At 47.0% G+C, this 15,708-nt stretch overlaps 1 protein-coding gene across 5 annotated transcripts in view; it reads right to left on the bottom strand.

Moving 5' to 3' along the window:
* CASP9 (caspase 9) overlaps positions 1–15,708 on the bottom strand; it is a 29,232-nt gene that overhangs the window by 3,787 nt on the left and 9,737 nt on the right. For 4 of the 5 annotated variants that reach the window (XM_007459293.1, XM_007459289.1, XM_007459290.1 and 1 more), the window contains 4 exons: positions 10,498–10,532; positions 9,398–9,574; positions 8,887–8,976; positions 7,587–7,734 (listed from right to left, as the gene is read on the bottom strand). The exons of the other annotated variant lie outside the window; for it this stretch is intronic. In XM_007459293.1, the coding sequence (XP_007459355.1) occupies positions 7,587–7,734; positions 8,887–8,976; positions 9,398–9,574; positions 10,498–10,532 (450 nt within the window). The remainder of the gene's footprint in view (positions 1–7,586; positions 7,735–8,886; positions 8,977–9,397; positions 9,575–10,497; positions 10,533–15,708) is intronic. 5 annotated transcript variants of the gene reach the window in all.

The following is a 15,708-nucleotide window of genomic DNA, read 5'->3' as shown; positions in this document are numbered from 1 at the left end:
AAAAAAAAATTATTAAAAAAAAAAAGTAGTAGAGGTTCTACTGCAAAAAAAAAAAAAGTCACACTGGGACTTCCCTAGTGGTGCAGTGGTTGGGAATCCACCTGCCAATACAGGGGACATGGGTTCAATCCCTGGTCTGGGAAGATCCCACATGCTGTGGAGCAACTGAGCCCATGCGCCACAACTACTGAGGCCACGGGCCACAACTACTGAAGCCCACATGCCTAGAGCCCATGCTCCGCAACAAGAGAAGCCACCACAATGAGAAGACCGTGCACCATAACGAAGAGTAGCCCCTGCTCGCCGCAACTAGAGAAAGCCCGCGCGCAGCAACAAAAACCCAACGCAGCCATAAATTAATTAATTAATTAAAACAGCATATAGATTAAAAGAAAAAGTCACGTTATACAGCCTTATAAAGGAAGGAAATTCTGACACATGTTACAACATGGATGAACCCTGAGGACATTATGTTGAGTGAAATAAGCTGGTCACAGAAAGACAAATACTGCATGATTCTGCTTACATGCGGTGCCTCAAGTAACCCAATTCATAGAAACAGAAAACAGAATACTGGTTACTAGGGGCTGGAGGAACGGGGAATGGGGATTAGTGCTTAATGGGTACAGAGTTTCAGTTGTGCAAAATGAAAAGAGTTTTGGACATGGATGGTGGTGATGGCTGCACAACAACGTGAATGTACTTAATACCACTCCAGAGCTATACACTTAAAACTGCTTACCGTGGTAAATTTTATGTGTATTTTATCACAAAGTTTTTAAATTAGAAAAAATTACCCCCCAAAAGGTCACAGAACAGTATATAACGTATGACCTGTTTGGCATAGATATGATGGATAAATGGACAGGAGAGCAAGAGAAAAGTCTGGAAGGAAACACCAATTGTTAACAGTGGCTCTTCTGAAGAACAAGAATGGGAGTAGGGATGGGCCCAGGACTTTGACTTTTCACCTTTATACACCTCTGAGGACTTTGATTTTGTTTGTTTTTTAATGAGCATGAACTACTTTTTTTTTTTTAATAATTTTTTTCTTTTTTTTGGTTGCGTTGGGTCTTCATTGCTGCGTGTGGGCTTTCTCTAGTTGCGGCGAGCGGGGGCTACTCTTTTTTTTTTTTTTTTTTTTTTTGCGGTACGCAGGCCTCTCACTGTTGTGGCCTCTCCCGTTGCGGAGCACAGGCTCCGGACGCGCAGGCTCAGCGGCCATGGCTCACGGGCCCAGCCGCTCCGCGGCATGTGGGATCCTCCCGGACCGAGGCACAAACCTGTGTCCCCTGCATCAGCAGGCAGACTCTCAACCACTGCGCCACCAGGGAAGCCCCAGCAGGGGCTACTCTTCGTTGCGCTGCACAGGCTTCTCACTGCAGTGGCTTCTCTTGTTGCAGAGCACGGGCTCTAGGCACGCGGGCTTCAGTAGTTGTGGCACACAGGCTTAGTTGCTACGCAGCATGTGGGGTCGTCCCAGACCAGGGCTCGAACCCGTGTCCCCTGCACTGGCAGGCGGATTCTTAACCACTGCACCACCAGGGAAGCCCAGCATGAACTACTTTTGATCTCATGAGTTTACCGACCAATTATTATGCACTTTGATCATTTTGTCCTTGTTGACTTTTTTTTTAACCATATTTGTGGCTTCTTCCCCAAACACACATTAAATCTCAACATTATGATTCAAAACAAAACAAAGCCTGGCCATGTTGGCAGCAGCCAAAGACAACCATGGCTAATGGTTTGCTGCACCTCCTTCCAATCGTTTGTGTTTTGTTTTTAACCTGCTTATTTGCAGGTTCAACTAATCATGCTTTATTCCCTTATCAGGGCATCATGAGGATTTTCCCCAGGTTACAATAAAGGCTTCTTTAAAATCATGGTTTATGACACAGACGGCAGAGACACATACACACGGAGTACCCCTGGGGTACAGAGCACCGACACGGGCACTGAGGAAGACAGAAAATAAGAAGATGGGGGAATTCCCTGGCGGACCAGTGGTTAGGACTCCGCACTTCCACTGGCGAGGGCCCAGGTTCAATCCCTGGTTGGGGAACTAAGATCTTGCAAAGCCAAGCGGCGCAGCCAAAACAAAAAGAGAAGAAGATGGGCTCCTGTCTGGGGAGCTAAACACCCAAACTGAAAAAACTCTGCCCTCCATTTACATTGAGACTTGGATTTTTTTTTTTTTAATTTTTAAAAAGGACTTCCCTGGCATTCCAGTGGTTAAGACTCTGTGCTCCCAATGCAGGGAACACGGGTTCAATCCCTGGCTGGGGAACTAAGATCCTGCATGCTGTGCGGAGCGGCCAAATAGATAAAATTTTTTTTTTTTTTTTGCGGTACGCGGGCCTCTCACTGTTGTGGCCTCTCCCGTTGCGGAGCACAGGCTCCGGACGCGCAGGCTCAGCGGCCGTGGCTCACGGGCCCAGCCGCTCCGCGGCATGTGGGATCCTCCCGGACCGGGGCACGAACCCATGTCCCCTGCATCGGCAGGCGGACTCTCAACCACTGCGCCACCAGGGAAGCCCCTAGATAAAATTTTTTAAAAACAAAAGATATAAAACTGATCTCTTTTCTTTTTTGGTAGGTATACAGTTGAGGCAACTGTCCACTATCTTACAGTGTCCCCTATTAAGACAACCCAGGGGAGAAAAACTGCCATTCTTGGCAATTCTGTCTTATGAAGACCAAATAAGGTGGATCTTATTAGCGATTCTACCTCACCCTATCTTGCCTCAGCGGCTGGAAAGCACAGAGCCAATCTGCGGGCCACCTCCAGCAAGCACGCAGAACCTCACAGGATGCACTTGTAGATGCCAAACTTCCTCCTCTTCTTTCCTTGCATTTCTATTTCCTCTTTATTTTCTTTTTCTCTGTATTTTGTTCTACATCACTTGCACTTCCTTAAGTTACCTCAAACCCTTTTATGGAAACCAAAGAAGGCATTAAGTCATAGGTAATGGGATCCATGGAGATGTTTACACCCCTGACTCAGTAATTTCCTAAGGAAATAATTCAAGTGGAGCCAAAAGCCCTCAATACAAAGACATTGGTGGTCATGTGAGCCAAAAATTGGATACCACCGAAATGGCCAACGCTAGGGAATGGTTTAGTAAGTGAGTGCGTATCACTACAATGCAAGATTATAAGCCATTTGAACAGTGACAATGGAGACTGTGGAGACATGGGGTGATGCTTCAGGGATAAGGTTCAATGAGAAATGCAGACCGTGCCCCTCGGCCAAGATCCAAAGGTAAAAGGCAAAATGAGACTGCCATGTTGGGCTCGTAGGATTCTGGATGTTTCTTTTTTTAAGTTGCCATATTTTCTGTCTTTTCTGTTTTAAAACCCAAACTGCCCCAGAGCAGTGGCAGGCCTGGAAAACAGAGGGTTAGGAGTCAGGGCAGGACTCGGGCCACACACAGCTCAGCCACAGAGTCACTGGGGCAGTGACACTGCAGGACATGTCCTGGGATGAGTTCCTCCAAAGCAGAGCTCACTGCAGAGTACAAAGTGTTACTTCAGAAAGGAAGCAGCTGAAAAGAGCTTCAGCAAAGACAGGCAGAGGGCCGAGGGGCCTGGGGTTCCGCAGGGGAGGGTTTCTGGAGCAGGCGGTTGTGACCCAGGCTCCCATGTGAGAAGGGAGAGCAATCCTGGTGGGAGAAACAGCACCTGTCGGGCAGGTCTCTGGGCAGGAGAGCTGGAGGGTTTGTGTGGCTAGATCCACGGTGGGTAATAGCAAGGAGGGAGGGAGGTCACAGTTTACCCAGGGAAGCTGGGGTCCCATCCACAGGGGACAGAGACAGGACAAAGACGGTTCTGGAAACCCCATAATAATAACCCCAACATCTACTGACCGGACTTCCCTGGCGGTCCAGCGGTTAAGACTCCGTGCTTCCACTGCAGGGGGCACGGGTTCGATCCCTGGTCGAGGAACTAAGATCCCATTTGCCGTGCAGTGTGGCCAAAAAATAAATAAATAAATAAAACCTTAAAAAAGAAAAATCTATTGACCTCTCACCCCATACAACTAAAGCTCAGAAAACTCGGTAATTTGTCTGTGGTCTCACACCTAATGCGCAGGGGACCAGGACTCTGCACTTCTCAACTACCCTGCTGCTTCCCAAGCCTGCCAAGGGGGCCTCTTAGATCTGTGAAAGCTGGACTCTGGCATAGCTGTCTCAGGTCACTGCTTCCGGCTGTTTGCTTAGTTGAGATTCTGGAATCTGTCCTAGGGGAAGTCGGTCAGGGGAGGGGACCTGAGAGGGGAACCTGGGGCTGCCGCTGGGGCTGCCCGGGAAAGCAGGGTGCAGCGGGGGAGGGAGCGCTTCAGTGGGGGATGCCGTAGGAAGGGCCTAAGGAGACAGGTGGGGGCTGCCTGTGAAAATGGGACGATGGGATCTGAGAGGGGAGGATGGGGGGTCAGAGGAAGAAGGGGTCAGACAGGGGATGCTGGCTGTGTCTCCAACCACGTGTCATCCTCCTACAAATCTGCTGGGAAGGCCTCGCCTATGGGTTATGCATTTAAGCCACTGCTTTCTTCTTAAGGAGCCTTATTGATTCAAATTCTCCCCTACAAGGAAGAATAACATGCCATAAGAATTCACAGTGGGAAGAGGAGCCGCTCCCTCAGCACATAAAATCCACAACCACTGTCGTACATTATTCTTCCTTTCCAGCTTCTCAGCATGATCTCTAAAGTTCTGGAGGGGTCACCCCAAAATTCAGGCCGCTCAGCTCTGGCTGAGTTCATCATGCTAACACTGAAGTTTCACACCAAAGTTACTGACTTTGAGGCACGTTCTTCCGTGTCGGTGCCCTCACTACCTCTTAATGAAGGGGAGGATGACATTCAGAAGATTTTTTAATTGATTTAAATTGTAACAACAGTGAATCTTAAAATAGCAACACAAGAGTCACCAAAATCCAAGGCAGACATTCAGAGACCTGTAAACAACACGACACCAGTCATCAGACACCAAACAACAGTCACTGACATTTGGGTATTTCTGTCCTCAGCTGCTGGTGGCGCCACCATGTGGCAACAGCGTTAAACACAAGATCCCGCAGCAGGGAGCTAAGCAGAGACCACCGCTCCAAAAGTGGCACCTTAATCACTGCGTTCCAGCTTTGGAATCCTGCTGTTGTCAGTGAATTGTTTGGTTTTGTTTTTAATGGCAGGAGTCCACATTACTTCAAACCATATTTCAAATTCAAACAATTAGAATGCACATAAGATGCAAGCATACTGTGGGCTTTGTGCCAGGCTGGCGACCAGCTGCAGGGCGGATGTGATTGGCTCTGCCCTCAGAGAGCTGACCAGGGGACGAGGCCATCTGAATGCAAGGAGAAAGCGCTAAGACAAGGGAAGAGCGGGGGCTGTAGGAGCACAACAGCCGGCGTGAACCCTGACTTTCTGCAAGGAAGGAGGTGTTCAGGGAAGACTTCCTAGAAGCGGTGACAATAAGCTGTAACCAGAAGGATGGATGATTAAGAGGTGGCCAGGAGACAAGGCAGATGAATGGCACGTAGAAAGCCTGAGGAGTAAGCCAGACCCTGGTGTCCTGGGAAGGCTGAGCAGTGCTGGGATGGGCACAGCATGCCAGGCGGGGCAGGCGAAGAGGTCGGGCCCAGATCAAGGGCCCAGTGGCCCCACCAAGGAGTCCAAAGAGTAACACCACAAAGATCCTCCTTCACTACTGAGAATGGACAGTGGGGTGGGCCCTGGCCCAGAAGACCGGCTATCTTCCCCAGAAAGCTGGCACCCCAGCTCACCCTTCAGTCTGTTTTTCCTTTGATTCACAGGAGAAAGAGGGACCACGCACTTCTGAGTAAGAACATCACTTGACCACACATTCCGGATCATAAGAAGAAAGACAAGTTACAAAGGATTTCAACCCAAGAACAGCAGCCTTTCCATCTACCTGTCATCATCACTCTGAGATAACTGCACTGGTGACAGGGGTGGGGCTCTTATGTGACACTGAGTCCTCTGGGGTCAGCAGGAGGAGGGAGGCCAGGTTTCCAGTTAGGAAAATGAACCAGGCAATGTGTTAAGTGTGTTAAGAGACACACTAGGGCTTCCCTCGTGGTCCAGTGGTTGAGAATCCACCTGCCAATGCAGGGGATACAGGTCCGTGCCCTGGTCCAGGAAGATCCCACATGCCGCGGAGCAACTAAAGCCCGTGCACCCCAACTACTGCGCCTGAGCTCTACAGCCCGTGAGCCACAACTACTGAGCCCGTGTGCCACAACTACTGAAACCTGCGTGCCTAGAGCCCGCACTCCACAGGAGAAGCCACAGCAATGAGAAGCCTGCGCACCGCAACGAAGAGTAGCCCCCTCTCGCCGCAACTAGAGAAAGCCCACACACAGCAACAAAGACCCAACGCAGCCAAAAATAAATAAACAAATAAATAATAAATTTATTTTTTTTAAAAAAAGAGCCACACTGACTAGTATGTGAGAGATAGTAACACTAAGAGCTAGGCTCTGTTACAATCCCTATTTGCCAAGACTTCTAGAGATTAACTGGCCCGTGGCTGTGCAGGGAGTAGCTAACCCAGGATTTAACCCAGTGTTCTCCATCACTCATGGCCAAGTTATAGGCCTGGGTCATGATAGTGACTTAACACAGTTCCAGTCAAATTATATACTCCAGGGGACAGAGACCCCACCTCTGCATCTCTACAGCCTGGTGTATACAGCAGGTGGTCAATAAACTTACTGGATGAATCATATGACCAGAGCCTGCGCTCCTAGACAATCTCTCCCATGACTCCCTCGCCAATGTGGAATAGTATGGGACAAATCACCGTGTGCAGAAGAATATGCCTCAGGTGCCCATGTTACAGGTCACTGGTGTGCACACTTGGCATGCAAGCCAACAGCTCTACGGTATAACAATGCCCGCTTCTCTGGCAGATCAGGCCAAGGGACAAGGAAGCGATATGCCTTTCAGACATCCCTGCCCCTGGAGATGCCATCATGTCCCATAATCCAGGACACATAATGATGTTCTCTCTTCCCTCTTTTTTTATTTTATAAGAAAACCAGGTAACGTTGGAGTAGGGCTCAGGTTTAAAGTCAGGACATAGAGCACAACTACAAACAATCTAAATAATCCTTAAAAATTACTGAATCCCCAGAACCTAAGCCTTTGGGAATTCCAGTAGTTAATTCAGCAGTGGCCTCCCTTTCTCTGCAAAAGGGGGAAGCGAGTCTGGTTGATGGAGGTCAGGGGAATGATGACAAGGAAAATGAAGGAGGTTTTCTCTCTCCTCTGCATTGTTTGTTTTTGCCAAGTCTCTGGGGTTGAAGTGGCCACAGCTGAATGACGCCCTGATGCTGTGGCACTGTGAGACGGAAGACACAAACCTCTAAAGGCTGGACAGAGCTGAAGCTTCTCCAGCTAGATAGAGGTGCCACATTCGGAGAGTAGTGACCATGTTTGGGACGCCCCCGGCTGCCTGGATCAACCCCTGGGACATCGAGAGGCGCGATGGACAAGGAGAGAGGCGGTGGCTGCTTCCCCACTAGATTCACAGGGGCAGGAGGGCTGAGGACCGGCCTACCTCCGCCACAGGCCTGGATGAAGAAGAGCTTGGGCTTCCCTCCCAAGCTGGGGCAGCCAGTTCCATTGAAGAGGCTCACAATCCTCTCGACAGACACGGGATCGCCATCCATGCCATAAACAGCACCCGGGAACTGGAGGTGGCTAGCCTAGAAAACCATGAATCCTGGTGACAAACCCAAGAAGTCAGGGTAGGAATCCAACAGCCTGTTCAGAGGCTTTGTAGGGGCCAAGCATTTAGAAGGTCCCACCCAGGGGCACAAGGCTGAGTTACAGCAGGTCGGTTCCGGGCAGCCCCTTGTCCACCTCTACTCCAGGGGTCTGAAACTCACATGCCTATAAGCACCAGACAGACTAACTCCAGGACACTGGGCAGCTACCTCCAGATCGGCTGCTCTCAAAGTGTGGTCCCTGAAGCAGCAGCATCAACATCACCTGGGAACTTGTAAGACATACAAATTCCTGGGCCCCACCCAGACTTCCTAAATCAGAATCCCTTGTAGTGGGACCATCAATCTGGTCCTGCTGGCACCTCTCTTGCAGTGAAACGTTGAGAACTGCTATTCTAGACGAATTCATCTCAAACTTTATGTGCACGGGATCTCGTTAAGGTGCAGGCTCTGAATGACAGTCCGCATTCTCGAGAGCTGCCAGGTGATGCCCAGGCTGCCGGTCTAGGAACCACACTGTGAATGAAAGAACCAAATGGGCAGCCCCTGCCCTGCCAAAGGCCAGAGCTTTGCTCCATGAGGATGCTGGCCTGATAAGGTCAGACCTTTGTGGCTTTTCAAGAGAAGCCAGAAATCCTGATATTTGTGCTAAAGTTGCCAGTTCTGAAAACACTGTGCAACCCATAGGGGTTGTTACCTCTGTTCTGTCCAACCCCTCAACTCAAAAGATGGGGAAACTGAGGCCCAGGAAGGGGGAGGGGCATGGCCACAATGACCCAGCACATTAGTGGCCAAGCCCAGAGTGGGTCCCAGTGTCCCGACTCCCAGCCAGGAGCAAACGGCCCGGAACAACACCAAGCAAGATCGAGGCAGGAACTGGGAGCTCTTATGAGCTGAGCCCAGCTCTGAACAAAATCCAGCTTGTCTTTTCCTGCCTCTCCCAGACAGCTTCTCCGAGGGACACCGTGCCACCCAGGAGGAGCATCAACCCCTCAGAGGGCAAATGGCTTCCGAGAAAACAACAGGAGGTGGACAGGCCAGGGTGTCTTGGACACAGGAAAGGACGGGGCTCTGCACAGCCTCTCAGGGCAGCCTTCCCAGGCACCTGCCCAAGGAGGTGAGGCCACCTACCTGACAGCCATGAGAGAGGATGACCACCACGCAGCAGTCCAGAGCACTGTGGTCCCGCTGCGCCAGCTCCACCAAAGCCTGGACCATTTGCTACAAGAGAGGGCTGAAGGTGAGCCAGACTGCTGACGGATCAGGTCCTTGTCCCGGGCCTGCCCCCTGCTCCCAGGGCCAATAGTGAAGTAATGACAGTCACAGCAATCACAATAGCCACCATCCTTGGGGAAGGGATGCTGGGCTAGGCACTCTTTATTTACTCCTACAATGACCCTAGGAGGTGAGCATGGTTCTCGCTGTCTAAACAAAGAAGCTAAGAGTCACACAGGTAGTGGGAGAGCCAGTCTTCAACCCGGGTCTCTGAGTCTGAAGCTTGTACTGGTAACCACTGAACCATACTGCCTCTCACGGTCCTACAGACCGAAGGGCTCATCTTGGGGAGTCATTTGTTTCCAGGGTCCCTCGCAGGACACTACCCCGCCCGTCCCCCATCTCTCTCTGTGCACAGGGACCATACCTTGGCAGTCAGGTTACACTTCACCTCCACCACGAAATGCAGCAAGTGGAAGCGTTGCTGCATCCTCTCACAGTCAATACTGGAGCCCGTGCGGGTCCCGAGCCCCGACTCGCGGCAGAAGTTCACATTGTTGATAATGAGGCAGTGTCCACAGGGATCTGCATTCAGGACATATGCCTGCCCAAACACGGGGACCAATGTAAACCGGGGTCTCGTTGCACTCCTCGGGAGAGAAGGCGACCCCCTGGGTTTCACTCATGGGGTAGACAGTCTAGAGAGATGGGACAGAGCATGCAGTCTGCCTCCCTCTGAAGGAGGGGTGTGGGATCTACACCCAGCATTCCAGACTGCGAAGCAGACTAGGGTGCGCACTAGCTGTGTGACAGATGAACAGCTAAACTTGGGACCGAAGATTAGCTCCCATCGCAGTATTCAGGGATAGGAGCTGCTAGTTTAGAAATCCAACTCCCTTAGACATTCATCCCCAAAGGACCTAGAGGTCGCCCAGTCCAGGGGAGCACCTGAGAATCGTGTGGTCAGATCTGCCAGCAGACTCTCGCCCGGGCCACCCTCGGAGAGTCTGAGGCCACTTCCTCCAGAGGCTCAACGTTTCCCTAGTAATTCTCTCTCACAGCAGCCTGTTCTTTTTGTTTATGGTACTTAACAGTATTTATACTTATATATTTCTTTGTGTGACTAGCCTCTGCTAGGCTGATGGCTCCATGAGGGCTCGAAACTCGAGTGGTCTGTTCCCAGGTATCCTAGCACGAAGCCCAGGGCTGACACACAGGAGTCACACGATAAATGCTGTGACTAAGACAGAGAGTGACTTGGTCTGGGGTGGCTGCTACAGCCGATTCTGATGCCCACCCCTCGTTAGATCTAAACTTCACAGACGAGGAAAGAGCAGGGTTAGACAATCTGCTGCAGGAAGAGCTGTACCAGGGCCAGGGTGCTGTAGGGGGCCTGGGACTGGGACCCTCTCTCCAGCTGGGCTGAGTTCCCTGGGCTCCTGACACAGCTGCAGGAAGGATCGGGGAAGTGGAGAGCAGAAGAACCCAAAGCCAACACAACTGGCCCCAAATCACATGAAGACTCACCAAGTCGGCATTTCCCTTGGCTCTGTCCTGAGCACCTGGAGAGAGAGAAAGAAGGAAAATTTGAATGTCGGGGTCCAACAGGGGAAGGGCAAGGGACACTGTGAGGACAGCTCCCACAGAAACACAGAGAAGCAGGAACTCAGGAACCCTCAGGAACTGCTGGTGAGAGACAAGTGGCACAGCCACCTTGGGGAACTGTTTAGAAGTTTCCAATAAAGTTAAACACACACCTACTCTCTGACCAGCAACTCCACTCCCAGGTACATACCCAAGAGAAATGAGCACAATGGGCACAAAAAGACTTGTCCGTGAATGATCACCGAAGACTTATTCATAATCCCCAAACCAGAAACAACCCAAACGTCCATCAACAAGTTGATGGGGGGACTTCCCTGGTGGTCCAGTGGGTAAGACTCCATACAACCAATGCAGGGAACCCGGGTTCAATCCCTGTTCGGGGAAGTAGATACTGCATGCATGCCACAACTAAGAAGTCCACATGCCTCAACTAAGAAGCCTGCGTGCCACAACTAAAGATCCTGCATGCCGCAATGAAGATCCTGTGCGCCACAACTAAGACCCAGCACAGCCAAAATTAATTAATTAATTTAAAATGATAAGTAAGTACTAGGGATGTAATGTACAACATGATAAAGATGATTAATGCTGCTGTATGTCACAAATAAAAGTTGTTAAAAGACTAAAAAATAAAAATAAATTTTAAAAGTTGATGGGTAAGCAAACTGTGATACAGCCATACAAAGGGATACCACAGAGCCTAAAAAGGAATGAGTTACATGCAACACCATGGATAACTGCAAAAACACCAGGACAAGTAAAATAAGCCAGCAGAGTATATATGGTGTGATTCCACTTATGTGAAATTCTAGAACAGAAAGACATAAGGAAGCTCCAGGTCTGCTCCCTCTCTGTGGAATCCATGGAGCCCAGCACACAGTAGGTCCTCAGGAAACAGTTGAAGAATGAATAAATAAGTAAAGATGGTCATTTTTCCTTCAGTGTCAAAAGAGTTTTCATTTCAACTAGGAAGAAGTCAACTGGCCATCAGCCTACAAGGTTACAGGACTTTTTCTTTTTTAAACAAATAGAACACATTGACCATCTCCAAGTCACATTGGAGACTATTTTCATGATCCAACTATGGTGCCATTCATTGCTCAGAGCGGGCCTGGACCTTGTTGGGAACTATTCTTTTGCCAGTTTAAAAGTCATGCCAGGGGCTTCCCTGGTGGCGCAGTGGTTGAGAGTCCGCCTGATGATGCAGGGGACACGGGTTCACGGGTTCGTGCCCCGGTCCGGGAAGGTCCCACATGCCACGTGTGCCCCCCACGGGGAGAGGCCACAACAGTGAGAGGCCTGCGTACCGCAAAAAAAAAAAAAAAGTCATGCTAGAAATGCATTTACATTCCATCTTTTAAATTAGAAATGGTTTTACCTAGCCTGAAGCCTCCTATTAGACCACAGACTTAATTCTTTAACAACTGCTCATTTCCAAAATTCCACTGCACCCCAAAAGTATACCATTATCTACAACTGAAAAATGTATTCATCTCCTGAATTAGCAATAATGATCCCTAAAGTGGGAGAGTAACATCATCAAAATGGCAGAATAAGAGTTTTCTACCGCCTTCCCCCTCCCAAAGAACACCAATTTTCACAATCACCCACGGACAAGAGTGCCTTTGTGGAAGTCCAGGAGTCCAGCAGAGAAGTTCCAGTACACGATTGGTGCAAAAATCCAATTATATAGGACACATTGAAGAGTAAAGACTGGAGGAAGTTACGCCTTCTTCAAATGCAAAGACAGCGACATAAGACTTTGAAGAACATGAAAAATCAAGGAAACAAGATACCACCAAAAGAATACAATAGTTTTCCACAGTAACTGACCCCAAAGAAATGGAAATCTATGATTTGCCCAATAAAGAATTCAAAATTGTTTTAAGGAAGCTCAGTGGGCTATAAGAAAAGACAGAAAGACAATTCAACAAAATCAAGAAACCTATACACAAACAAAATGAGTTTAACAGAGAGATGGAAATCTTAAACACACACACACACAAAAACTGTGGCTCAGAAAAATACAATGAATGAAATGAACTATGCAATAGAAAGCATCAACATCAGACGTGACCAAGCAGAAGAAAGAATCTGTGTAGAAGACAAGTCATTTGAAATTACCCATTCAGAAGAGGACATAGAAAAAACAATGAAATAGAACGAAGTAAGCCTATGTATGTAAAGCCTGTAGGATATCATTCAAAGAAACAGTCTATGCATTATTGGAGTCTCAGAAGAAGAGAGGGACAAAGGGACAGAAAACTTATTTAAAGAAATAATGGCTTAGAACTTCCAAAATATGGGGAGGGATTTGGAAATCCAAGTTCAAGAAGCTCACAGATCCCCAAACAATTTCAACCCAAAAAGACCTTCTCCAAGACACATTACAATAAAACTGTCTAAAATCAAAGACAAAGAGAGAATTTTAAAAGCAACAAAAGAAAAAAATTCCTCACATACGAGGAAACCACCTTACAGCTATCAGCAGACTTCTCAGTAGAAACCTTGCTGGCAAGAAGAGAATGCGATGATATATGCAATGTGCTCAAAGAAAAAATATTGCCAGCCAAGAAAACTTTACCCAGCCAAGCTGTCCTTCAGGAATGGAAAGACTTTTCCAGGAAAACAAAAGCTGAGGGAGTTCATCACTGCCAGACCTGCCTTACAAGAAATGCAGAAAGAAACTCTTCAGGCTGAAATGAAAGATGCTAATTAGTAACATGGAAACACATGAAAATATAGAACACACTAGTACATAGTCAAAATCAGATACTCTAATACTGTGGTGGTGGAGTGTTAATCACTTAACTCTAGTATAAAGGTTAAAGGACAAAAATATTATATATAACTATTGATATAATAATTTGTTAATGGATACACAATATAAAAGATATAAATTGTGACATCAAAAACATAAAATTGGGATTGACAGATTCAATGCAACCCCTATCAAAATCCCAACAACATTTTTCACAGAAATAGAAAATAATCCTAAAATTTATATGGAACCACAAAAGACCCCAAATAGCTAAAGCAATCTTGAGAAAAAAGAGCAAAGCTGGAGGTATCACATTCCCTGATTTAAAATTATACTACAAAGCTATAGTAATCAAAGCAGCATGGGGGGCTTCCCTGGTGGCACAGTGGTTGAGAGTCCGCCTGCCGATGCAGGGGACACGGGTTCATGGGTTCGTGCCCCGGTCCGGGAAGATCCCACATGCCGTGGAGCCTGCGCGTCCAGAGCCTGTGCTCCGCAACGGGAGAGGCCACAACAGTGAGAGGCCCACGTACCACAAAAAAAAAACAAAAAAAAAACCCAGCATGGTATTGACAGAAAAACACACAGATCAATGGACCAGAACTGAGAGCCCAGAAATAAACCCACATATATATGGACAATTAATTTATGACAAAGGAGCAAAGAACATACAATTGAAAAGGAGAGTTTCCTCAATAAATAGTGTTGGGAAAACTGGATATTCACATGCAAAAGAATAAAATTAGACCCCTACCTTACACCATTCACAAAAATCACTCAAAATGGATTAAAGACTTAAATGTGAGACCTGAAACCATAAAACTCCTTGAAGAAAACACAAGACCTTAACACTAGTCTTGGCAACGATTTTTTGGGATATGACACCAAATTACAAGCAACAAAAGCAAAAATCAACAAGCGGAACTACATCAAACTACAAAGCTTCTACACAGCAGAAGAAAAAATCAACATAATGAAAAGGCAACCTACAAAAGGGGAGAGAATATTTGCAAATTGTATATCTGATAAGGATCGATATCCAAAATATATTAAAAACTCATATAACTCAATAGCAAAAAACCCAAATAATCCAGTTAAAAAATAGGCAGAGGAACTGAATAGACATTTTTCCAAAGAAGACATACAAATGGCCAACAGGTACGTGAAAGTTGCTCAACATCACTAATCAGAGAAATGCAAATCAAAACCACAATGAGATATACCTCATACCTGTTAGAATGGCTATTATTAAAAAGACAAGAGATAGCAAATGTTGGCAAGGATGTGGAGAAAAGGGAACCCTTGTGCACTGTTAGTGGAAATGTATATTGGTACAGCCACTATGGAAAACAGTATGGAGGTTCCTCAGAAAATCAAAAATAGTAATACTATATGATCCAGCAACTCCACTTCTGGGTATATATCCAAAATAAATGAAACCAGGATCTTGAAGAGCTATCTGCACCCTCATGTTCACTGCAGCATTATTCGCAATAGGCAAGACATGGAAACAACCCAAGCGTCCATGGAAGGATGAATGGATAAAAAATGTGGTATATATACAATGGAATATTATTAGGCCACAAAAAAGAAGGAAATTCTGCCTCTTGCGATAACATGGATGGACCCTGAGGGCATTATGCTAAATGAAATAAGTCAAACAGAGAAAGACAAATACTATATGATCTCACTTACATGTGGAATCTAAAAAAGCCAAACTCATAGAAACAGAGAGTAGAATGGTGGTGGCTAGCTGGGGAAATGGGGAGATGTTGGCCAAAGGGTACCAACTTCCAATTTTAAGATGAATACATTCTGAGGATCTAATGTAAAGCACAGTGACTATATTTAACAGTACTGTATTACATAGTTGGAAGTTGCTAAGCAAGTAAATCTTAAATGTTCTCATGACACATACACAAAAAGTGTTAATTATGTGAGTTGATGGATGTGTTAACTAGCCTTATCGTGGTAATCGTTCCATAATACATCCATGTATCAAATCATCACCTTAAGCTTACACAATGTTATACGTCAATTATACCTAAAAAAAGCTTGAAATTTTTTTTTTACTTTTTACTTAAAAAAAGGTGGGGGGGCTTCCCTGGCAGTTCAGTGGTTAAGACTCCACGCTTCCACTGCAGGGGGCAGGGGTTCGATCCCTGGTGCTGCATGGCGCGGCCAAAAATAAAAGTAAAAATTAAAAAGATAAATAAAAAATAAAATAGAAATAAATAAAAAATTTTCAAAGGTACACAAAGCAAAATGGTTGCTCTTGAGAGGTCCATAGGCTACAGGGACATGTAGAAGGAGTAAACGGACAAAGGTACCAAAATAAAGAGGTAGGGAAGGCTCCAGGCAGACTGCATTAA

Source organism: Lipotes vexillifer, unplaced genomic scaffold (assembly GCF_000442215.2).
Source record: "Lipotes vexillifer unplaced genomic scaffold, Lipotes_vexillifer_v1.1 scaffold496, whole genome shotgun sequence".
Taxonomy (NCBI): Eukaryota; Metazoa; Chordata; class Mammalia; order Artiodactyla; family Lipotidae; genus Lipotes; species Lipotes vexillifer.
Note: the sequence above shows the minus strand (reverse complement) of the source record. Positions and strands in the feature narration are given on the sequence as shown.